Source organism: Cavia porcellus, unplaced genomic scaffold, assembly GCF_034190915.1.
Source record: "Cavia porcellus strain 051 isolate PalLab524CR breed Dunkin Hartley unplaced genomic scaffold, mCavPor4.1 scaffold_8, whole genome shotgun sequence".
In the NCBI taxonomy this organism is placed as follows: Eukaryota; Metazoa; Chordata; class Mammalia; order Rodentia; family Caviidae; genus Cavia; species Cavia porcellus.
This window is the reverse complement of record NW_026947491.1, coordinates 39,103,544-39,127,164: the sequence shown is the minus strand read 5'-3', so window position 1 is coordinate 39,127,164 and position 23,621 is coordinate 39,103,544. Positions and strand designations below refer to the sequence as shown.

Sequence of the window (23,621 nt, the reverse complement as noted above, 5' to 3'; positions counted from 1 at the left end):
GGCCATGGAGCAGCACTTGTGGTCCACTGCTGCCACCTGGAGATAGTCTCCATTCCTCCCAGCCTCACACTGCCCAGTCGTGTTGTACCTGCCTGCCTGGCAGATCCTGGAGCCCTGGCTTAGGAGGGTGCCTGTGCAGAGTGAGGTCTCTGTGGCCTTGGGTTGTCTGCCCCTCTAATCACTTTTGCACGTGCTCCACAGAACTCTTGAGCCCCTGGACACGGAAGGAGCTGCTCGCTCCATGCTTAGCAGCTTTCTGCCTCCCATTCCCAGCCTGCCCAGTGACCCCCCTGAACACTTCCCCCTACGTAAGACAGGTAAGCTGGGCACAGAGCCAGGTACCTTCCAGGAAATCTAGGAAAAGGATCTGGAATTTAGTTTGGGAGGAGGCCGGTGGCAGGGAGCGCCAAAGGTGCTGTGGCTTCCTCTCTGCTCTGCCATCTTTCACTTGTTACTGTGGAGATAACTGGAAGGAAAGCAGGGAAGGACCAAAAGGCTGAGAGAGAAGGGTGCTGGCCTAGGGCCTGAGTAACGCTGGGCTCCCACAGCCTCTGAGCCCAACCTGAAGCTGCGCTACAAACCTAAGAAATCCCTGGAGCGAAGGAAGAACCCGCTGCTCAGGAAGGAGAGTGCACCGTCCAGTCTCCGGCGGCGACCTGCAGAGCCTCTGGGAGGTAAGGGCCAGCAGGGCAGGTGGCCCTCCTAAACCCCAGCTGCCCCTGTCCCTTGGGCTCAGGCCTCACCATACAGGGTCCCCCCGCTTTGGGGCCTGTGTGTGTGTCACACAGGATGTGTTGCACACAAGTGCCAAGAGGGTGAGTGGGGAGAAAACCCAGCTCCTGCTTAGTTGGCTTAGCTGATATTTGCCCAGAAAAGGGGGCGTCTTTATAAAACTACCTCACGATGCTGTAGGCTAGTGGTGGCTGCCATCCTGCTCTGCAGGGAAGGAAGCAGGTGCTGCTGCCCCTGGGAATCCTGCGTAGGGGGCCTGGCTGAACCCTTCTGCCCACCCCAAGGCCCTGACTACCCTCCCTTTCTCCTCACCCCTCAGACTCCTCCCCCAGTAGTAGCAGCACGCCCGCCTCAGGGTGCAGCTCCCCCAATGACAGCGAGCATGGCCCCAACCCTGTCCTGGGCTCCGAGGTAAGGCCTTGCCAGTACAGACTCTGCTAGGGTAGTTGTGCAGCTCAGCCTCTTTCCAAAACAAAGGCCCACCCCAGCCTAGGGCCACAAGGTCTGGGCAGCCCCAGTAAGGGCCTTCCGGGTGTTCTGGGGAAGGTGTGCCAGGGGTTAGAGGTCTGGGACCAGTGACCGGTCGCCCTGCTCCCTATGGCAGGCGCTCTTGGGCCAGCGGCTGCGGCTGCAGGAGACTTCTCTGGCCCCATTCGCCTTGCCGACAGTGTCCTTGCTGCCCGCAATTACACTGGGACTGCCCGCCCCCGCCAGGGTGAGTGGCTTGGGCGTCCCTCCCCACTCCAGGCTCCTCAGCCTCTTTCACACCCTCATCCTGTTGCCTCATCCCATCCCCTCACTGTCCTCCGCTGGAATCTTCTCCCCTGTGACTTGTCCTTGCCTCTCCCTCAGGCGGACGGAGACCGCAGGACCCATCCGACTCTGGGCCCTCGGGGTTCAGTCCTGGGGAGCTCCCATACTCCCCTCTTCCTGCCCCATGGTCTGGATCCCGAGGCCGGGGGCACTCTGCCCTCTCGCCTGCAGCCCATTCTCCTCCTGGATCCCTCAGTCTCTCATGCCCCCCTGCTGACTGGTGAGCGCTGCTGCTTCTCATGGGAAGGGTCTGGATCCCTGAACCCTCCAAGGTCCAAGCCTGGGGAGGGAACCCATCCCTCCAGCCCCCTATCCTGTGCATCTCCCTGCTGAGCCCGGAGCCCATGCCCATGATTCCCTCCTTATGTCCCACTCCCATTCTTTCCAGTGCCCGGGCTTGGGCCCCTGCCCTTCCACTTTGCCCAGTCCTTACTCACCACCGAGCGGCTCTCTGGGTCAGGCCTCCACCGGCCACTGAGCCGGACCCGCTCGGAGCCCCTGCCCCCCAGCACCACCGCCCCCCCACTGCTGGGCCCCCTGCAGCCCTGCCTGGAGCAGCTCGAGCCTCACTTCCAGCTGATCAAGGTGAGTGGAATTGGGCAAGAGAGGTGCTGAGGGTGTTTAAGCAGAACCCCAGAGCTGACAGAAGGGGGACTTAGAGAAGGCAGGGACTTGGAAGGGCAAAAGAGAAGTGGAGTCCTAGCAAGATGGGCGGAGCTTGCTGGTCCTCCATCCCTTACCCCACCTGAACTTGCCCCACTGGGGCTTCTTAGCTTGACGTCACCCCTCCCCAGAGAACAGCCAAGTCAAGTGAGAAGCCCCGGCTACAGCAGATACCCTCGGCTGAGGACCTGGAGACAGATGGCGGGGGAGCCGGCCAGGTGGTAGATGGCAGCCTGGAACACAGGGAGTCGAGCCATAGGCAGCCTGAGGCCAGGGGCCCTGTTCCTCTTCAGCAGCACCAGCAGGTACAGCTGTGCCTGGGTGCCCCTCAGATCTACAGCCTGGCATTAGATGCGAAAGGGAGAGAGAGGATCAGTGTGGGGTCAGCTCTGGGACCGGTAGTAGCCCCATCAGATCCTTGGTGCTACAGTCACATCAAGGATGGTTGCAGGCACACGGATGGTGAGCAGGCACACGGAAACACACACGTATGTACACACATCTCCCTCCACATTGCATACACGCTTGTACACACATTGAGTCCAGCAGTCTACCAGTCTCAGTGTGGAGCCGTGTTCCTTTTTGAGCAATGAGGCTGGCATCTCATGGCACCATTCTCACTCCTACCCTCATACTTCTGCCTGGGACCAATTGTCTCGTATCCAGGATTATGGCTGAGACTCGTTGGGGAAGAGCCAGGCTCCTGGACTTGAAGCAGTGCTCACACCGTGTGGATCAAACCATGGTGCCCTTGTTGCTAAGGCTGCTGCACTAAACACTACAGATGGGTGCCTTGTCCACTAGGAAATTATCATTTTGCAGTTTTGGAAGCTGAAGTCTGAAATCAAGGTGTTGAGGGCCATAAGGGAAAGAGATGTTCCAAAGTTTTCTGTTTGGCCTGTAGATAGTCATCTTCTCCCTGTGTCTGCACACATCTTCCCATAGCCTGCTTCTCTGTTCAGATTTCCTCTTTTTATAAAGACAACAGTCCTGTTATATTAGGGGCACCCTAATCACCTCATTTTAACTTGATTACCTCAACAAAGACCCTAGGGCCAAATAAAATCATTTTCTGAAGTATAGGGGGTTGGGACTTCAGCACGGGCTGGGTCACACTTCCATTTATAAAACAGATGGTAACAGTGCACAAAATGTACAATGGCTCATGCAGGTCCCTGTGTTCGTGGGGGGGGGGGTAACACAGTCCTTGGGGATGCAGACATCCTGGTCAGAGTGAACCCAAGGGCCCAGGAGCTCTGATGGAAGTGGATGGGCAGTCTGGGGTGCAGGTTTTCAGGAGGGCTGCTGGGGCCTTAAATTCAAAGGCCACAGCCCAGGTGGGAAGCAGGGCTTGATATCTGCTGGGGCCTCACTGGGAAAAGGCCCACTTTGAGGTTCCCAAGACCCAGGAGCAGATGGAACAAATCCGAGGAGACTGAGGCCATTTCTATCTTCCTCAGGTGTTGCTCTGGGAGCGGCAGCGTCTGTCTGGGCGGCTGCCCCGAGGGAGCCCTGGGGACTCTGTGCTGCTCCCCCTGGCCCAGGGCGGACACCGGCTCTTGTCTAGGACTCAGTCCTCCCCTGCTGCACCTGCCTCACTACCAACTCCAGAGCCCACTTGCCAGCCCCGGGTCCTCTCCAGCTCCGAAGCCCCTGCCAAGACCCTGCCCTTTATCACAGGTAAGACCAGGGTTAGGCTGGTGGTAGGAGGAGAGTGAGTCTGTTTTTCTTCATGGTAGCACTGGGACCTTTGCAGAGGTCTTGTTAGAGATCCAGTCGTGCTGGATCCCACAGTACCCCAGAAAGCAGTTGGAGAGGTGGTTATTGTTTTCCAGGTGAGCACACCAAGGCTTGGGGAATCTAAGCTGGCAAGCCCAGTCAATAGTCAAATAGTAAATTGGCAGTCAGGCTAGGGTAAGAAGTTCTAGTCTTTTGCCATCATGTCCAGCCCTGTTTTATTTTTTTGAAAAATTGTTATGGTTGCTGTGCTTGTAAAAAAAATCTCAAAAATATTTCAGGAAGATTAAACATACAGAAAAACATGAAAATAAAATAAAAATCACCAACCAGTATCTCATTGCCCAGAGACCCTGTGAAGTTCAGTCTGCTCCAGCCACATGCACCATACAAATGACATAATCACATGGACTACATTTTGTTCCCTGCTTAATTTAGTTAGCCTATCACAAGGACTTTTTGATATAATTAATCTTTTTTTTTTTTTTTTTTGGTGCCGGGGATCGAACTCATGACCATGCATTTGCAAGGCAGGTACTTATGCCGCTGGGCTAAATCCCCACCAATACAATTAAGTTTTAAAACTGAGATTCCTATATTTTATTGTAGTATTTTATTTTTACTTCATAATAGCTAGACATCTAGTTGCTCCCTGTCCCGCCCCCACCCCTTGTATATGCATAAGCCTTTACGCATGCCTGGGATTATTTCCTGAGGGTCACTCTCAGGGAGTGACTTTCCTGGGTCAGATGGTGTGAGCATTTTGAAGGTCTTTGGTGTCCTGAGATATGCAGACACTACTCTACCCACAGAAGTGTGCATGGCCAGTCTCTAGAGGCAGTCTAGGGGCACCTGACACATGGCCCTTGGCACCTACAGTGTTAGCACCCTACCCACCCCCCACCCCACAAGGACACCAAACTCCTCAGATGCTCAAGTCCCTTATGTAAAATGGTCTACAATTTGCATACAACCTGTGCACATCTGTGTATGTGTGCACGTGCGTGTGGGTGGTGCTAGAGCCCAAACCTAGGACGTTGCACAAGCGAGGCAAGGGCTTTACCACTGAGCATTCTCCCCAGCCCCTATCCATATGCTTTAAATCATTTCTAGTTACTTATAGTACCTAATATGATATAAGTGCTATATATGTAGCCATTGTAATATATTGTTTAGGGAATAACGACAAGGGAAAGGAGTCTATACATTCAGTACCAACAAACCTTTGTCCTGGGTATTTTCAGTTCACAGTTAGGAGAGACAGCTATAGTCACTGTGCAGAGCTCTATTTGTCTTATCACTGGCCCAGTCATTGTGGGCTTGCCTGCTCCCAGTTTTGGGGTTCCCTAAGAGTTCTGACTCCACTCACTTCCACTTGGTAGCCTCTGGGATTGTGACACCAAGACAGAGGTGCTGGTGTTGGGTCTTGATCTTAATCAGGGCAGGGGAGAAGTGCTGTCCTCTGGAGCCATCAGCAAGCGGTGGCCACGAGGTGGCCATGTTGGCTGTGGCAGTGCTGGTGTGTGTAGCAGGCCGAGGGTACCTGAGCAAATGTCCAGGTGGGCATGTAAAGGAGTGCCAGGCTGGTCTTAGTAGAGAGGAAGTGGGGGGACACAGGCCTGTGTGGGACAAGGCACATTCCAGGCCTGGTTCCTGGAGCATCTGTGTGGGTATAGACCTGGTGAGGGTCCCCTGGGGTCCTGCCCTTACCCTTGTACCTGGCAGGGCTGGTCTATGATTCCGTAATGCTGAAGCACCAGTGCTCCTGCGGAGACAACAGCCGGCACCCGGAGCATGCTGGCCGCATCCAGAGCATCTGGTCCCGGCTGCAAGAGCGAGGCCTCCGGAGCCAGTGTGAGGTGAGGGCTGTGGTGGGGACTGCGGCATCAAGGCATTAAGGTAGTGGAAGGGAGGGTGGGAAGTCCAGGGGGCAGTGAGAGACGGAGGCAAGAGGGAGCAGGGGCTTAGGAGGTCTGTGAATCCTTGTTTCCTCAGTGTCTCCGGGGCCGGAAGGCCTCCCTAGAGGAGCTTCAGTCAGTCCACTCTGAGCGGCACATGCTTCTATATGGCACCAACCCACTCAGCCGCCTTAAACTGGACAACGAGAAGCTGTCAGGTAGGGGAGGGGTAGTGGCTGGCCTGCGTCTCCCAGAGCTCCCCCGTCTCCCCCAGCCCTGTGCTGTCTTGGCTCAGCCCTGCCCAGCTGGCCCCTCCATCCTGTTGGATAGCCCCTCTTCAGCTTGCTGCCCTCGTCCCTCTGATGCCCATGCCCACTTCCCTGCACTGTTTCTTTCCCTTCACCCCCACCTGGCCCTCTCCCCAGAGCCCCCCTGCCCCTGGCCAGACCAGAGGCTAAGAGCATCCACACTCATGTGAGCTGGGCCTCTCCCCACAGAGCTCCTGGCACAGCGGATGTTTGTGATGCTGCCCTGTGGTGGGGTTGGGGTAAGTGTGCCCAGGGGTCTCCAGCGGGCATGGCCAAGAGCTCTCAGCTCTCCTCCTTTTGGTTCTCCCAGGCCCAGCCCCGCCTGCCTGCCTGTTCTTATGGTTCTATAGACCAGGCAGGCCAGGGACTTTCCTGCCATGCCCTCTGCTGGCTGGAAGTTCCTTGTGGACAGGTGTGTCGGGGCCCATCGGTGTCCCAGAGCATGGAGCCCCAAGCCTCGCACTTACAAAGTGCTTGGTAGATGTTCAGTGAAGTTCAAAGAGCAGGACCAAGACTGGAGCTTGGGATTATGTCCTCCATAAGACCCCTGTAGTCAGGCCTCGGCCCTTCCATGCTGGCCCCAAGCTGCTTTGCCTGCTCCGGAGTGGGCCTGGTCCCAGACCTTGGACTGCCTGTCGTGGTACCAAGGTGGTGCTTCCTGTGTCCTTAGAGATCCAGACACTTCCCTGCGCAGCCTTCTGCCCCCCAGCTTTGCTTCCTCACTCCTCGCTGGTTGGGGGGCTTGCTCATTCTCTGGCACGGCTCCTGCCTGAGGAGGACCCTCCAGGGTATGATCATGGTGTGTGGAAGCAGGGGATGGAGGCTGAGCTCAGGCAGGAAAGTGGGAGCTCTAGTGGGGGGCTGTTGGGAGCCAGTCAGTGCCCTATTCACAACTCCCCATTTCTTGCCACTTTCTGGTTTTTCCAACTGTTGTTGCTTCTGTTTTCTCCTCCCTCCTCTCCCTCTCTGTCCTCTCTCTCTCTCTCTCCAGCCTCTTGCGACTCTCTCTGCCTTCCTCGCCTCTCTTGGTCCGCCTCGCCCTCCCCATCTCCCCATCATGCCCCCCGGCCCCTCCCTAGCCTTGAGGCCCAGGGACTGGGTTTGGGGGGCCTCCCAGCCTGGGCTAGGGGCCCTGAGTGGAAGACAGTGGTGCAGACGGCCCCTCCAGCTCCGACCATCCCGCAGGGCCTGAGCAGACTCAGCTGGGGCTTAAAACCCCCTCCAGGCCCAAACCCCAATCCCGCCCAGGTAACGCCATGCCCCCTCCCCCGAGTGGGGAGGCTGGTGTGATGCTGCCGGCAGAGTGCTGGCTGCAGATGGGCTGGTGCTGGGACTTACACTGGGAAGGAGCAGTCCTGTGGGGCTTGGGGGACAGGAGGCCTTGCCTTTGGGCGGTGGGGCACTGGGGAGGCAGCACCGTCTGCCCAGCTCCCTGCCCCTGGGGTCCTGGCCAAGGAGTGGTTACTGCCCACTGGTTGCTGACTCCTGTGGGAAGCCTTGGATGATGCGGGCTCTGACTCTGGCCCCCACAGGTGGATACTGACACCATCTGGAATGAGCTGCATTCTTCCAATGCAGCCCGTTGGGCTGCTGGCAGTGTCACTGACCTCGCCTTCAAAGTGGCTTCCCGAGAGCTCAAGGTAGGGAGTTGGATTGAAGGCAGGCAGAACATGGAGGCTGCACAGGATAGGGCAGTGGGTCCAGGCCCTGAACACGGCCCCCATTCTTCTTAGGTACTGCTACAGGGTTTGGAAAGGGAAATCAAAGGCTCTGGGGACCAGGATGAGATTTGAGCCCTAGGGAATCCAGCTACCTATGTCCCTGGACCACTGATCTCTTAGAGGCACCAGGCCCCGAGCATCCAGATCATTTAAGTCCTTTGTTGGCTGTAGGCAAATTGGTTTGTGTCTCTGAACCTTGTGCATCAGTTGTCAGTTCTTTCCCAATCACTTGGACAGGATTTGTGCCAAACTTGTGCACTCTGTGCTCTGGGCTGTGTGCTTATGGGAACTTGTTGTCCGGTGCTCACACACACACGCGCACACACACACACACACACACACACACACACACACACGCAGTGCCTAGGGCCTCGTAGCCCCAGGTGGTCACCATATCCTCAGTGTCAGTGCTCCTTGGCAGAGCCTTGCAATTAAGAGCACAGCCTTGTTTTAAAATCCTGGCTTCGTTTTTCACAAGCAGGCATTTGGGGTCCAAGTTGCTAAATCACCTAAATTTTGAATTTCTCCTCATCTGTAACCTGGAGATGAGAGTAGTGCTTGTCTTATGGAAACATATAAGCGTGATATCCCCCATTTAAAGTGCTTGGCTCAGGCCAAGCCCATGGTCCTTAGGTAACCGCCAGTAACTGTCATTGCAAAGTGATTATAGCTAGGACACACCAGAGAGGGGCTCTGTGTTTAAGTTTAGCCTAAAAGAAGTGAAGACCCAGCCTGGGAGCTGTGTGGTTACCACACAGACATGCTGGCAGCTGGTCACAGGCTCAGGCAGACATGGGTCAAGAGCTGGCTATTAGGTTAATAAGTATTCTTTTGCTTTCCAGAACGGTTTTGCTGTGGTGCGGCCCCCAGGACACCATGCAGATCATTCCACGGCCATGTAAGGCCTGTGGGAGGCGTGGGTAGAGTGAGGTGGAGACAGGTCCCCAAGGTCTTGCTGTAGGCTAGGGCAAGCCAGGGGCTGGAGGGAGAGGAGGTTGGATCTGCAGGGGCATTGGGAGAGGATGGGCTGGCAGAATCCTCTCTTCTCCTAGGGGCTTCTGCTTCTTCAACTCGGTAGCCATTGCCTGCCGTCAGCTGCAACAACAAGGCAAGGCCAGCAAGATCCTCATTGTAGACTGGGTAGGTCCTGCTTCCTGGTGCACTCCGATCTGAGGACTCTGTGAAAAGAGCTCTGGGCCTGGTATCCGAGATACTTCTCCATGTCTATTTTGTGCATTATTTCCCTGAGCCTCAGTTTTCCATTGTGCAAAAGTTGATAGCATGCATATCACAGAGCTGTTGGGAGTTCCAGAGGAGGCTGTGTGGGGGACTCCACAAGTGCCCTCCAAGGACTCCCACAATGGGTAGGAGCTTTTATTCTGAGCCTTGCCTTTTGACTTTTGTTTATCACTTTTGCATTTCCCTTACATATTGGTGCTCAGGACCAGGCAGTTAATGACTCCACGTGGTTCTAGGAACCATAATTTCTTGCCCTCAGTGTAAGGTCCTGAGCCTCAGAATTGTCACCAACTTTGAAACCCTTCCAACATGTCCTGGCTTCCATCTCTGCTTTTGGATCTTCCCTAACTCACTGGCTCCACCCTGCACAGGATGTTCACCATGGCAATGGCACCCAGCAGACCTTCTACCAGGACCCCAGTGTGCTGTACATCTCCCTGCATCGCCACGATGATGGCAACTTCTTCCCCGGCAGTGGGGCTGTGGAAGAGGTAACTACCTGTCAGGGCTATGTTACCGGCCCTGTTGACTGGCTAACATTCACTCTGCCTACTCACCAGCTCAGCCATCCTGGGGAAACTGCTTAGTCTCTCCCATCCTGTTTCTCCACCTGGAAGTGGGATGGAAACTGGATAAGCTGGTTGTTCCATAGGGCTCTGCTTTCCTCATGTCCCTCTGGCATCTGCTGTTCTAGGTCGGAGCTGGCAGTGGTGAGGGCTTCAATGTCAATGTGGCCTGGGCTGGAGGCCTGGAGCCTCCCATGGGGGATCCCGAGTATCTGGCTGCATTCAGGTAAGGCTCCAGCCCAGTCCTGCCCTTTTCCCTACAGCACCAGATTGGGGGTGACCAGTGGGCTCGCCATCCTTTTCTCGCCTAATTAGTCGACCTGGTAAGTCAGCCTCAAAGGGAAGATAGGACCCATAAGAACAGGATCATTTATAAAGTGACGTATGACCAACAGCCCATGTCAGAGAGTGCTGGGAAGCATTAGAATGGAGTCAGCAGGATGGCCATGGTTAGTCACCTGAAGCAAGAAAGAGAAACGTCAGCTGTCCTTAAATAATGTCCACATTGGGGAGGTTACTTTGAAAGAAGGCTCCGGACTCTGAACAGGAGCCCTTTCCTACTTTACTCTGGTCTTTGCACTGCATTTGGAAAAGGAAGCCCTGAAGCAAAACTGAAAACCCTTTTCTGGAGATATTCTCCATGAGAGCTGTGAGACCCTGGACAAGAGTTCCTGCATCTGTGTATTGAACCCAAGGCTTTGAAGTTCACCAAGGTGGGCCCTAGAATTGGGTCAAGGCTAGAGAGAGAGGTAACTGTTGGGGACCTTCAGGGTAAGGGAAAGGATGAGGGAATGGAACTTGGAGGCCCAGGACCTCAGGGGGTCTGGTGGGCCTGGTCAGCTGTTTGGTGGCAAATAATGAGGTGAGCCAAGCATTCCAATCCCTGAGGCTTAGTCAAGAGGTACTAGCTTAGTTGGTTATCATATTGCCTCTTCCCCTATAGCTGCACACACACGCAGACACGCACACATGCAGTCCTCTTTGTCCCCTCTGATGCCCCATCCTTGGCTGCTTTCTGCCTCTTGCTGGCTAAATTCCTTGGGTAGCAGAATCCTCAGGCAAGGACATGAGTGGCCATCCAAGATCCAGGAAGTCAGGGGGATCCACTGACTCCTACTGGTAGACTGAATGGCTTGGAATCCTAAGGGTAGGGTGTCCTCAGCAAAATTGGCAGGAACCGTGTGGCACAGACCTGGGCTCTATCCAGCAGCTCTGCACCGTGTGCTGTGCTGAGTGTGGTGAGTCCTCTCTTCTTGCAATCTTCTAGGATAGTCGTGATGCCCATCGCCCAAGAATTCTCTCCAGATCTGGTCCTGGTATCAGCTGGGTTTGATGCTGCTGAGGGTCACCCAGCCCCTCTGGGTGGCTACCATGTCTCTGCCAAATGTAAGGGGGCCCCAGCAGAGGGAGAGGTGTGGGCAGTGTGAACCAGGCTATGGGGTGTAGGCAGGTGCCACTCAAGTCTAAAAGCAGTGGCCAGCCTAGGGTTGTGTGAGGACTAGAGTGGCAGCTGGAGTCCCTGTGATCTAGACTGGCATAGTACAGGCCCACGACAGTTCTCCACCCAGGGCATAACCAAATCAGATCCCTGGGAACTTACATGCAACAAATGGAAGCTCTGCCACCCAACTGCCCAGCCGACTGTGTAGTTCCCGGGCTGTACAGGGTGCTCCTCCAGATGGGGAGCAGAGAGGAGCAGCATTCTCTGAACAGTGGGTTACTGAGCTGGGCACAGAGAAGAGATGGGGGAGCCCAGTGAAGTATTACAGTGGTGTCCATGTCCTGGGTGCAAGACCCCACCCTGCCCCTTCCAGCTGGGGGCCTTTGCAGGTCCCTTAACCTCTGTGAGCTTTGAGTGAGGAACACTAGTGGGATTCCATGTGAGAGCATGTAGCCTCTGAGTAATGCATGACTGATAAGGGAGGAAGCAAGGAGGAAAACCACAGAGCTAGGGATTGGGTCCACCTCTCCCGCACCCCCACATGGTCCTATTTCTTCCCCCACTCCAACCTTCTAGGTTTTGGGTACATGACACAGCAGCTGATGAACTTGGCAGGAGGCGCTGTGGTGCTAGCCTTGGAGGGTGGCCATGACCTCACAGCCATCTGCGATGCCTCCGAGGCTTGTGTGGCTGCTCTTTTGGGCAACAAGGTAAATTGCTTCCACCTGCCGTCATTGTTTCTATGAAGCAAGTGAACCTGGCTGTCACGGGACTGCCCCAGCAGTAAGCAGAGGGGATGGGATGGGACAGGAGAACGAAGTAGGCCCGGATCAGATCCATACCTCGTCTCCTGAGCTGTGCCTGCCACACAGAGCCAGAAGCACATGGCTGTTCATGTTAAGAAGTCCGAGGTCCTTGCTGGAGACAGAGCTGGGCCTGTGGTTCCCTGGGGGATGTTAACTAATGGACGACTATTTTTTGTAGGTGGATCCCCTTTCAGAAGAAAGCTGGAAACAGAAACCCAACCTCAATGCCATCCGTTCCCTGGAAGCTGTGATCCGGGTGCACAGTGAGTTTACAGATAAGCCGCTGCTGGGCCCAAACGTTGGAGAACCTCAGGGTGACCCCTGGTGACCAGCTTCCAGGAATGCTAATACCAGTCCTGGCCACAGGGTGCTTGGGATCTCTGCTTGCTTAGGGGCTGGGTATTAAGATACCCCCACCTGCCAATTTGGAAAGCATTTTAAAGTTTCAGCTTCAAATAGTAAGACCCATGGGATCTAGGGATACAAAAATGAATGAGATTCCCCACATCAAGAGCTTGGTTGGAGAAGTGAACGTAACAGTGCAGACAAAACTGGCTGTTGATGGAGCCCTCCTGTGGGCCAGGATCTGTGCTTTGAGTACAGCAACAGCAGGATGACACTGTGTCGTCTGACACTGGCAGATGTGTGACACTGGGCCCCAGGGGTGTGTTCCTGCCACCTCTACACTCCCCTTTCTTAGCCAGGGTCAGGGCACTAGTGGGGGCCACATGAGTGGGACCCTGTGTCCCACAGGGTATGTGTGGTAACTGACAAAGACCCGCCCAGGGGCAATGGGCCCTGCTGGCATTCTCAGGATCGCAGCATATTTAGGAACTGGTCATAAGTGGGCTTTCAACCAAAGGACCAGGCTCAAGCACCTGCCAAGACCCCTTTAGCCACACTGAACCTGCTCCACTGACCCTTCAGGGTTTGTGGTCAGGGTTATTATATTGAGAGGGGTAGGAGGGAAAGCTGACCCCAGGCTGAGGATGCACTCCTTACTCTGGGTGAAAGGTGGATGGGCTTGTTCTCCCAAATTTTCTCACCCAGCTTCTTGCTTCAGGTAAATATTGGGGCTGCATGCAGCGCCTAGCCTCCTCTCCGAACCTCTGGGTGCCCAGGGTACCAGGGGCTGATGCAGAAGAAGTAGAGGCTGTGACCGCACTGGCATCCCTCTCTGTGGGCATCCTGGCTGAAGATAGGTAATGCCAGACCCTGGACCGCTCCATGGCCTCTCTTCCCGCTTAAATCCTCCCTACTTGAAGAAGCTCCTGGAGCCCTCATGCGGCCAGTCTGAGCCACTCTGATGGTAGCTCCACCAAAACCTAGCTGCAAGTCTTCTACCCTTGTCTCTCCCCTAGGCCCTCAGAGCAACTGGTGGAAGAGGAAGAACCGATGAATCTCTAAGACCTTGGGATGGATTAGCCCGCCCACCTTGTCCTTCTGACATGGCTCTGGCTCTCTGAGGCTCTACTACTGGTCCCATTCCTGGGTCTTCAGAGATCATGTGGGCAGGTAGTTGGGACCAGACAACAGCCTGCCTTACAGTCACTCTACCCAGGGAGCTTGAGAAGGTCCCTGGGTCCAGGATGCGGACCAGATAGGACCCTGAGAAGAGGCAGGCTGGGTACCAGCCCCAGCAGGGCCCACTCAAGAACAGAGGGAGCCCCCCTGGTATCTGGGCCCCCGGCTGTGGCCTCCATCCCTCAGGACTGCACAGAGGAGGGCTGGCTTAGGTGGACCTAGCCTTAACCACTATTCTTGGCTCTGCAGACCCCAGACTTTGCACACAGCCCCAGGCTCCATGCAGAAATGTGAACTTGGCCTCAGCAAGGGTGGCCCTTCCTAGGTTCTGCAGGGTAGCTCAGAGGGCAGGAGGTCCCCTATTTCTGAGTGCTGAGGGGATGACAGCCCCCACCCCATGCCTTTGGAAGCTTCCTGCACCACTGGGTACCAAGAGCCAGATACACTCCTGAGAGTGCAAACTTCCCGTCTGATTGCTGCCCCAACTAGAGGCCAGCCTATGTCAACCATCTCAGTTCCCTGGTGGAGCAGACAGGTGCTCTCAGAGTCCTGTTCTTCCTGATCCGATGGTGGCAAGCCTTTATCTCCCCTCAGAAGCACAGCAAGACCCCCAGGATTCCCTCAGTGACCACCCCCCCCCATGAGCCTTCTGTTTTCTGGGGTCTCCTCCACCCTGCTCTGTCCTGCCCCACATAGGACTAGCATGGCCGAGGGGGAAGAGGGTGGGAGAGTAGACACAGACATAGGGGAGGGGAGACTGCCCTGGCAGAGTTTTCAAGGTTTTTGGGGTCCCTGCCTGGGGCCAAGAAGGATAGTATTTGTGTGTGTGAATGTGAATGAGAGACTGTGTGTGTGTGTGTATGTGTGTGTGTGTGTGTCTTCCCCAGGACCCACCATACCTTGTGTATGTATGCATGTTTTTGTAAAAAAGAAAAAATGGAAAAAAAATCTGAACAGTAAATGTTTTATTTGCTTTAATGTCTTGTGAAAGGGCCTCTTGAATATGAGCAGTGCGCCATCAGAGTCTGGGCCCAAGCACAAGGCTGTCGGATGGGGCTCAGGGCCTTTTCTAGCCTTGCCCTTGCATGCATGGCTACCCCTCCTTGGGGGAAGCAAAGGGGGACAATTCTGGGCATGGAGCCTGCCTGGGGACCCAGGTGCCAATACCCAGCTGGCCAAGCCGCCCCCCCCCCCCCCCCCGCCACGGGCTCCTGAAGGAGACACACCTGGGTTTAAAGTCGCAGCTGTCAGCTCAGCTAAGTCATATCGCCTCTTGGGGCCTCTGTTTATCAGTAAAAGGTGCCAGAATTAGACACTTTCTGGTTCCTTCCTGCTCAAATGCAGACTTAAGCATATACTGAACTACGAAGAGAGAATGGGCGATGCAACAAGCTGGGACAAGTGCAGGCAGGGTCACCAGCGGGAGCCCCAACACCATCAGCACCTGTTTTTCTGGCCCCAAGCCCTGAGTAGCCTGGCAGGAGTGGAAGAAGTGCTCACCCTTTCCCCATCTGCCCCAGCCTTAGAGGTGGAGAGTAAACTGCAGGGGCTCCAGGGGCCATGTTTTGGGCATCCATGTCTAGCTGGGGCTGGGGTGGAGGGGTGGGCAGGGGGTGCCTGCAGAGAGGGCTGAGTTCCTGGGTTCTCCAGTACCCAGAAGGACTAGCGTGAAAGACCCTGAGCTGGAGGACCCAGCCCTGCCCTACTGGTGCCCCCCAGGACACAGCTTTGGGAACTCTCACAGCCAGAGACACCCCACCACCCCTCCCTGCCCATCACTCCCACAGCAATCTGGTCCTGCCCACCCACAAGAAACCATCAGAGATGTCAGATACAAATGACTGCTGTATTTCTGCTGAAGTGACAGTGACATGGGTAAGGAAAAGAACCGGGAGCAGGACACATCAGATGGAAAAGGAGTGGACGTGCAGAATGGCAACCTAATATGGAAGATCCACATATATGGAGCCCTTCCTCCAAGGGGGGCAAGCTGGTGAGCCAGTGCATGGGCAGAAAAGCAGTCCCTCATAAGGGGCCGTTAGGAGAGGGCAGCTCGGTCAGAGGGCAGTCAGTAGGGGGGGAGTGGGATGACTGGTGCCTGGGGCAGTGAGGAGGCACAGGGCTGGCAGCGAAGGAGTGCCCATAGGGCTCCTGGGGGCAGATGCACAGAGCCCTTAGTGCCCTCAGCCTAGTGCTCTAGGCTGTGTAGACATATGTGACAGGAATGGCCGCTGGCCAGAGCACACACTCAAGGGAGACCAGCTCTGGTGGAAGAGTGGGGACAGGGGCACTGAACTCTCGACTCAACCCCCAGGCCTTAAGGAATGTCATCTCCTTCAGACTGATGCCATCCACCACCTGACCATCCCCCCAGAGATAACAGGTTGGGGATGCTGGGGCCTGGGACCAGGGGGTCTCTTAACAGGTTTATCAGTGGACCTGGGCTCCCAGCCTCAGCAAGGGCCTGGGCCAGCAGGGAGCAAACCACCTGCTCTAGCACAGGTCGAGGACTTGCAGTCCGACCCCTGAACCCTGTGATTTTGTTGACCAAGCCCTACTTACAAAGATTCCACTGAGTGCTAAGAAAATAGATCCATTTGGAAAGGGCTGAAGCTGCCCTTCAGCCAGGCCAGTGGGCAACACAGAAGGACACCTTTCCACTGCACCCCATAGGGGACCAACGAGATTCCTGGGAAGCCACGCTGATCCTGCTGTGTATCTTCTGCCACAGTTCTGCTGTCCCCAGGGGCTGCAGACAGGGCTGCCCCAGGTCTCAGAGGCTGAGTTCAGGTCCGTAGGGCCCCCAGGTCACAGTGACCTTGCTCCCTGGGTCAGAAGTCACTCAGGATACTGATGTCAGCAAAATCGGCCCGGTAGCGGTGGGCATACAGGCTGAGCAGGAAGGCCCACTTGAAGGAAATGAAGCTCCAGACACAGGAAAGGTAGTAGCTGGTGGGGTCTGTGAAACCTGCAGTGGAAGAAGAGCCCCATGGTGAACTCGAGGACCCTACCACAGCCAACCCCAACATCCCTGCACCCACCCCACCACCCAATCCCTGTAGAAGAATCAGAGTGCTGGAGGTCAAGGAATTCGGGGATGTGCAGATGGGAGCTGTAGGCATGAGAGAAGGGCAGGGCTGGACAGTCGCAGGTGTGTTTCATCCAGGCAGCTTGAGTGATAGTACTCTAAGCCGCTCACAACCTGCTTGGAGGGAGCCTCTAGCTACTTCCAGTCACAGCCACTAGAGGGCACCCCCCCCTCCCAGAGCTGGCTCACTGGGGCAGCTTGTACAGGCTACACACATGCCCAACACATCACACTAGTCCCGCTGACTCCTCCCATTCCAGAGGGCTGGGGACTGTCATTCTCCCCACTTTAATCTAAGGAAACACAGGAATGGAGGAGTTCAGTGAGCCGTTCTCCAGGATGTCAGGTGAGGACAGGACTGGAAGTACGGCTCCTACCACCTCCCCACCCTCTGCCCTCCTGGGAGGCCGTCCTCACTCTGGTGCTGGGTGATGGCCAACGTGAGGAAGGTGCAGAAGGCAGCAACAGAGATAGCTGAGAAGAGCACGCCCACGAAGAAGAAGCCACGCAGCCCCTTGAGCCAAGTCCTCCAGTAATCCTGCATGTACATCACGTGCGTCACCAGGGCCCACAGCGCCAGCACACCTGAGGGAACAGATGTGTTAGAAGGACCCAGACAGCCAACCACCATGCTGAAACACCCACCCCCTTTCAAGTCACCTGGGATCCCAGGAACCTTCAAGCCACTGGGCCACACCTATTTGCATAACACCAAGAGGTTAGCCATTGTCCCTCCTGTCCTCCTGACAGTGAGGTTTTCCCTGGAGTGTGATGTCACCACTTGACTTGGGCCCCTCAATTCCTGGGCTCCTTCTCTGCCTCTCAGGATTGGAGGCCACCACCTCCAACTCTCAGGATTTAGCTGAGCTCTTGGGTAGCAGGGCTCTTCCCAAATTCCCTGAATCAGTCTTGCAAGAGAAAGAAACAGGCAGGCGGCTCTCACAGCCACTCTGCACCCTTGGCTCGGACTCATTCTCTTCAGTGTGTGACAAGGCAGGCCTGATGCTCTGGAGCTTTCCCTGGGCCTGGCCAGCCCTTCTGCTGGGATGCCAGCTGCTACTCAGCCAATACAGTAGGACATGAAACAATATTCTGTGCCAGGCAGTGCCTGCTGGTGAGGCCCCAAGAGTGGCACAAATAACAGTTCCACTGGCAAGGGTCTGGGGCCAGAGCTGTGGGCTCTCAGCAAGGGAGGAGTGAGCAAAGAGCCATTTGCAGGCTCCCAGCAGTTGGCCCTGCATGTGGGCCCACAGCTGCCACATCCTAAGTGGCAGAGACCTTTCAAAAAGCCAACCATACAGACTACATTCACCGGGCCTTTCAAAGGCACAGAGGCCTCTCAAATGTGTGTGAGAAAGGCAGGTGTCTGGCTGAGGCAGAGGAAGTTGGTGGGGATTGTGGGGAGTGCTTTGATAAATCTACACCCTTTTATTTCTTAGGCTGGCCAGTAAGTATGAGGGCATTCGTTAAACTGTGTATAGTGTTTTACATGCCCTGAGCAATTTTTTTAAGTCAGGGAGAAACAGGACAGGGTAAACTAGAGGTGGAGCTATGTTCTGGTGACTGGTTCAACTATAACTGTTTAGGCACCCTGGTGAGAGACACAAACCAGTGGGATGGCAAGCCAGAAAAGCAGTAGACCCTTGATGTTTCCAAACAGGTGAGCCTGGGATCCTGCTAGTCGGGGTAACTGGGGGCCCCACAGTTCCACCCTGTGAGGGTACAAAGCCACTTACCCACGGCTTCCCTCACTACCTTATTTGACTTTATGAACTCTCAGCCTTCCCTTGGGGCTGGGAGCCTGGCGGGTATCTCTCTAGCCCTGAGAAGGGAGCATCTAGGGCAGACATGTCTACCTTTCTGCCTACCCAGGCAGAGTGCTGGGGCAGGCCAGAGGTGGGAAGAAAATAATCCCACAGCGTCTGCTTCCGCCTCATCCTACATGATCTAGTCAGTGGTCCCCAACCTTTCTGGCACCAGACATCAGTTTCGTGGAAGACAGTGTTTTCACAGACCCTTGAGTGTGTGAGTGTGGTCAAGTGGGGATAACTGAAGCCCATTACATTTAACGTGCACTTTATTACTGTTATGTTAGATTCTCATAAGGAGAGCAAACCTAGGTGGCTCCAGCGGGCACCAGTGGGCAGCTCATGATAAGTCTGGAACTCCTGTGAGAATGCATGACCTGCCCATCGGACAGTGCTTAGGGGTGGAGCTTAGCAGGAGCTCTAAGGGATGGGGCACGGCGTATGACGCTTCTTTCCTCACCTGTGCTCTCACCTCCTGCTGTTTTACCCATTACTAACAGCCAAGGACCAGAATGAGTTTGCAGCTCAGGGCTTGGGGCTCCCTGATCTACATTTTATGCCAGCCACCTGCCCATTAGTCTGTCCCACTGATCTTGCAGGCATCTGAAGCTCTCACTTGCGGGGGCTGTTTGGTTTCTTTCTTTTTTTTTTGAGGGGTTGGAGTGCTGAGGTTGACCTCAGTGCCTTGAGCATGCTAAGCACATAGTCTACCCCTGAGCGGCATCCCCAAGCCTGTTTGGTTTTTAAAAGGCCCTAGTGGGGAGGCTTGTTGTCAGTGAGCACATGCACGAACAGTCAGTGGGCATCTATCTGAAACTAGGCTGCTTACCTCTCTTCTCACACCACCAAGGCACTGAGCAGATAAGCCCCAAGATCCTCCCCATTCAAAGGTTCTGAGAGCCAGCTAAGGAAAAAATAAGGTCAGGATAATTCCTCTGTGACTCAGCAATTTTGGGTTAAGAAATGTTGAAATAGGGCCCATAGCTTCTGGCCATGACCCAGGGGTTTCCCCCTAAACTCACTCCCTCATCTTCCCAAAGGACGCAAGCAGGAAGAAGAAAAGACATTTAGGGTACTTCCAGTCCCTGCTTCTTGTTAGTAAACAGGCACGACTTCTCCCTCCCTGACACCTGCCTCCTACACTGCCCCAGCCCCTCCACACTGGCCCTCCTTCAGACAAACACATGGCAGTCTGGAGTAGGCTGGCTGCCCCTGCCCTGGCTCTCACCATTCTGCTGAACAGAAATCTCCCCTCAAGGGGCTGGAGATTTAGCTCAGCGGCATAAGCGCCTGCCTTGCAAGCAGGCAGTCGTGAGTTTGATCCCCGGTACCGATAAAAAGGAAAAAGACAAAAAGAAAAAAAAAAAGAAATCTCCCCTCAAGTCTCCCCAAGTGGTCACTGAGGAGGTGGCACCCCTCCCTGGTCCCTGCCCAAATCTTAGTGTTACAGGCAGCTTAGCTAGTTAGAAATATTATAGGCAGTAAGACAGGGCCTCAAAAGAGCCAGAGCAGAAGTTTAGATACCCTGCAGCCTTGGAAGAGACAATCACCTCTTGCTGTGGCCAGATCTCAAGACAAAAACACAAAGCAAATCCAACCACATCCTAAGGATCCTCAGTCCAAATAGTTCTGTATCACCCCGAGGAAGTCAGGAGTCAGCATCCAACCCCACAATAGGAAGAGTCACTGCTGTTAAGCATGCTGCTTACTACGTGACTGGCTCCCCTATTTGCTCCTAATTTAATCAATTTTATCCGAGCAATTATTCTTATTGAATGACCACAGTTCTGTCCTGCCTTACGCCCACCTTGCAAATTTCCATTTTTCCCAACTTTTGACCCATGTAACCTCATAATTTTTTCCAGGGATAAAAGCCCCTGGAAAAGACAGAGTCCTTGGCAACCTGCTCCGGACCCCTTCTGTCCCTCTCAAACAGAAGCTGTCTTTCTCTCAATAAATATATTCTACTCTTAACCTCTGTTGTTCCTAAAATTCATTCTTTGATTTTAGAGAACACGTACTCAGACCAGACACAGTAGGTCAGGAATTTCATTCCCCCGTATCATTAGGAGGGAGGTAACTCCGTTGGCCCTGCACACTGTCCTAGGATGCTGTGGAATGCCAGGAAGCCTGGTCTGCACGAATTGGGGTCCCTTTCCCATATTAGTACAAGTGCATGCCAACCTCACCATCCTTCCATTCCAGGGTCACCAGAGCCCATCTGACCTCTCAGCATACAGGCTGGTCAGTGACAGTGTCCCCAGTAACTTGGCTAGAGGTGAGATGCCCCAGAGAGGTCACAGGGCAGACAGAGACAAGAGGGACACAGTCTGGACAGGGACTTCTCTACATTGACACACATCAACCTTCTCCCCCTGCCCTGCGGCAAAAAGAAGCCCAAAGTTTCAAGACTGCTCTCTCACAGGCCAAGAGGAAAGGGCACAGGGTTGTTTAAGCTCCTGGGCAACTTTCTACTCTTTTTGTCTTGCCTTGGTCTACAAGATCCAGAGCAAGTGAGTGTGCGTTTTGCTATGGTTCCCACTTCAAAGCCAGAGTAGGTGGGTCCAAGGCAGCCTACTCATGAAACCAGCCTTTCTTTTACCACTTCTTTCCACAGAGTCAGGATAGCAGAGGGTGTTCCCCACTCCAAATGCTCTGCCCAATGTGCCCGGGGACTCTGTGAATGGACCTTGCCCCAGAAGCCCTGCCAGGCGCCTTACAAGGAGGCAAGCACTCTGGGGCTGTCCTCCAGTGACTCAGCAACCTCTCGGCCACAAGATGCTGAGTCAGAAGTAGAATGCTCACAAGTCAGAAACCTGCTGACATTTCAGCCCAAAAGAGGAAGCAGGCTGGATGGCTGCAGACCACTAAAGGCCTATGGGGCAAGAAGGTGTGTGGCCCTGACCTGGCAATCCCTTCCCCTGTGCCTCCCCACCACCAAGAAGTTGTGAGTCCATAGCCACCTCTAGCTGTCAAAGATCAAACCAGTGCCTCTCGCAGAAGGCAGATCCACAGCTGATCTGGGTCAGAGTCCAGGGGAAGCCTGGGGAGGAGGAAGAGCAAAGCTGGGTTAAAGGGATGTCCTGGGCAACTCCCTGGAGTTCAAGCATGGCCTTTTCCACAGCCTTAGGAGCTGGGAGATGAACGCTTCTGGGCGTGGACAGTCACATTAGAATATCTCAGTGTGGAGTAGAGGCTGACACACAGATAGGTGGCATCTGCTCCCGTTCCTTCCCTATGAGTAAACTGAGGCCAGGAGGCACTGACTGACAGGCTCAGCTAGGCAGTGTTCACCTCCATTTTCACCAGGCCAGACCCTGACCACGCATAGCTTCGATCCCCAAGATGGCCTAACCTCCGACCTTCCTACCACCCACCCACTTATCTCAGTCTCAGCAATGCAGCCACAGGCTGCCAGCCATGCCTTCCAAAGGGGAGCAGTGCCCCAGGAAATATGGGGTGGGAGTGTAGGTTGAGCAGAGACAGTGGGCTGCTGGGCCTCCTCAGCAGCCTACATGGCATGCAGGGGGGGAGGGGGGGGACCTGGAGGCACCTGACCATCTCACCTAGGGAATCCACCCTCCCTTTCTTGGTGACCCAATGCCTTGCTTGCATGGTTTAGGTTGGGGTCCTCCATGACCCTCTTACAAGTAAGCTCAGTGGCAATGAGTAAATTAGTTATTTTTAGTTATCCCACTTAAAGATATTCAGGCTGAGGATTTTGTAATGGAATAAAATCATCATATAAAAAAGCATTTCCTTATATCTACTTTTTCCAAAGTCCTTCCCCACACATACCATTTCATGCAGCAGCTGTAACCTTATGTGAATAATTTATGTACTCTAAGCCTTGGTTTTCTTATCTGTAAAATGGGCACAATAATGCCTGCTCTATAGGACCAGGGTAAGGATCAGATGATATAATAGAAGCTGACTGCTTAACACAGTACCTGACTTAATGGAAGCATTTGGTGGTAGAAGCCCAGTGCTCAACCTTGCCCTGAACACCTCCTTTCTCCCTGGTACAGAAGAAGGGGTGGGCTGGGGTTTGGTGGACTTTGCAGAGGAACCACAACCGACTAGTGGCAAGAGATACCAATGTAGGTGGGAAGAAAATATGCAGTTAACATCAGATCCCCAGTGCAGGGGGAGAGGGTGTCACACTGAAAAGAGGCCCGAGAGATTCCCCCAGGACACTCTTCCGGTCCTCTTCCTTTCCCACTTATTCAAGGGGCACATGAGCTGCACAAGAAGCCGCAGGGATGCCCCGAACCTGGGTCTTCTCAGCCAGCGGAGGGCGACCGCCCGGGACTGGCGGCCAGGTGACCAGACTCAGCGGCTCAGCGGGCAGTGCGACCCCTGGGTCCTGGACGCACCGCGGAGTGCCCAGGAGCCCGGGCCCGCGCGAGGCCTGCGCCGACAAGGGGCGTTTTGGGGTAAACACCCTGCCAGCTCCCGGAGGAGCGCGGCCGGCGAGGAGCCGCGCGAGGCTGACAGCGCCCGCCCCGCCCCGAGTCGCGCCCCGCGGGTACCTGCGAGCCCCCCCATGGCCGCAGTGCCCGGCTGTCGGTAGACCACGGTCCAGACGAGGAAGATGGAGAAGCCGGCCACGGAGCTGACGCCGGAGTAGGCGGCGCGGAGGCCGAGCTGCAGCCGTGACGGGGCCATGGGGCCGCGGCGGCGCCGGGCGGGTAGAGGGCGAGCGTAGCCGAGAGTCACAGGTGCGGGGCCCCGAGCCCGAGCCCGAGCCCGAGCCCGAGCCCGAGCCCGAGCCCGCGTCGCCGGCGCCCCGCGCTCCGCCCCGGCCCGCCCCCCGCGCCGCGCCGCCGGCACAGCGCCCTCCCCGGCCGGAGGCCGCCTGCGCCGCGAGCCGTGCCACCCGGGTGCCGCCGCGCCGGCCATGGGACTCCCGGGCCTCCCTTGGAAGCCCGCGAAGGTGCTGAGGATAAGCCAACTGTGGCGACTACTTTTTAAATTTTAAATTTTACCTCGAAATAGGAGACTTGTTTAAAATTTAAGATTTAATTTCTCCTTTAAAATTTTTTTTTTCTTTTCTTTTCTTTTTCTCCTTTAAAATTAAAAGGTAAAAAGGGCTGGGTGCGTAGCTCAGTGGTCATGCGCTGGTCCAGCATGCACAAAGCTCTGAGTTCCATCCCCAGCAGGCAAATAGTAATCAACAATAATGACAATGATAACGCTAACGAAATATGAAAGCAGACAGTGGAATGTAAGCTCTGTGAGTTGGGAAACCGCTGCTGTGGTCCACACCAGCACCTA

The 23,621-nt window shown here is 55.0% G+C and overlaps 2 protein-coding genes across 8 annotated transcripts in view; one reads left to right on the top strand and one right to left on the bottom strand.

The window, feature by feature from the left end:
* Nucleotides 1–14,426, top strand: part of Hdac7 (histone deacetylase 7) — a 33,824-nt gene extending 19,398 nt beyond the window's left edge. For 2 of the 5 annotated variants that reach the window (XM_063254628.1, XM_013159297.3), the window contains exons 5-26: nt 202–317; nt 549–674; nt 1,052–1,143; nt 1,337–1,447; nt 1,585–1,765; nt 1,934–2,130; nt 2,340–2,513; nt 3,669–3,888; nt 5,671–5,804; nt 5,941–6,061; nt 6,341–6,390; nt 7,337–7,399; nt 7,684–7,791; nt 8,715–8,770; nt 8,925–9,012; nt 9,483–9,602; nt 9,806–9,903; nt 10,945–11,063; nt 11,695–11,828; nt 12,103–12,187; nt 12,988–13,126; nt 13,286–14,426. In XM_063254628.1, the coding sequence (XP_063110698.1) occupies nt 202–317; nt 549–674; nt 1,052–1,143; nt 1,337–1,447; nt 1,585–1,765; nt 1,934–2,130; nt 2,340–2,513; nt 3,669–3,888; nt 5,671–5,804; nt 5,941–6,061; nt 6,341–6,390; nt 7,337–7,399; nt 7,684–7,791; nt 8,715–8,770; nt 8,925–9,012; nt 9,483–9,602; nt 9,806–9,903; nt 10,945–11,063; nt 11,695–11,828; nt 12,103–12,187; nt 12,988–13,126; nt 13,286–13,331 (2,578 nt within the window). In that variant the 3' untranslated portion in view covers nt 13,332–14,426. The remainder of the gene's footprint in view (nt 1–201; nt 318–548; nt 675–1,051; nt 1,144–1,336; nt 1,448–1,584; nt 1,766–1,933; nt 2,131–2,339; nt 2,514–3,668; nt 3,889–5,670; nt 5,805–5,940; nt 6,062–6,340; nt 6,391–7,336; nt 7,400–7,683; nt 7,792–8,714; nt 8,771–8,924; nt 9,013–9,482; nt 9,603–9,805; nt 9,904–10,944; nt 11,064–11,694; nt 11,829–12,102; nt 12,188–12,987; nt 13,127–13,285) is intronic. The other 3 variants (XM_063254627.1, XM_063254626.1, XM_063254629.1) reach the window with 3 other exon arrangements.
* An 849-nt stretch (nt 14,427–15,275) lies between these two features.
* Nucleotides 15,276–23,148, bottom strand: Slc48a1 (solute carrier family 48 member 1). 3 transcript variants are annotated; one of them, XM_063254630.1, is made up of 5 exons: nt 22,877–23,068; nt 21,308–21,387; nt 19,174–19,248; nt 16,954–17,121; nt 15,276–16,416 (listed from the first exon to the last, which is right to left on the bottom strand). In XM_063254630.1, exons 3-5 carry the CDS (start codon nt 19,226–19,228, stop codon nt 16,280–16,282), a joined length of 360 nt encoding a protein of 119 aa, XP_063110700.1. In that variant the 5' UTR covers nt 19,229–19,248; nt 21,308–21,387; nt 22,877–23,068; the 3' UTR covers nt 15,276–16,279. The 3 variants fall into 3 exon arrangements, with proteins under 3 accessions (XP_063110700.1, XP_063110701.1, XP_023423393.1); XM_063254631.1 differs by lacking the exon at nt 21,308–21,387 and having other exon boundaries at nt 22,877–23,005; XM_023567625.2 differs by lacking the exons at nt 19,174–19,248; nt 21,308–21,387 and having other exon boundaries at nt 22,877–23,148.
* Nucleotides 23,149–23,621: the final 473 nt, after the last annotated feature.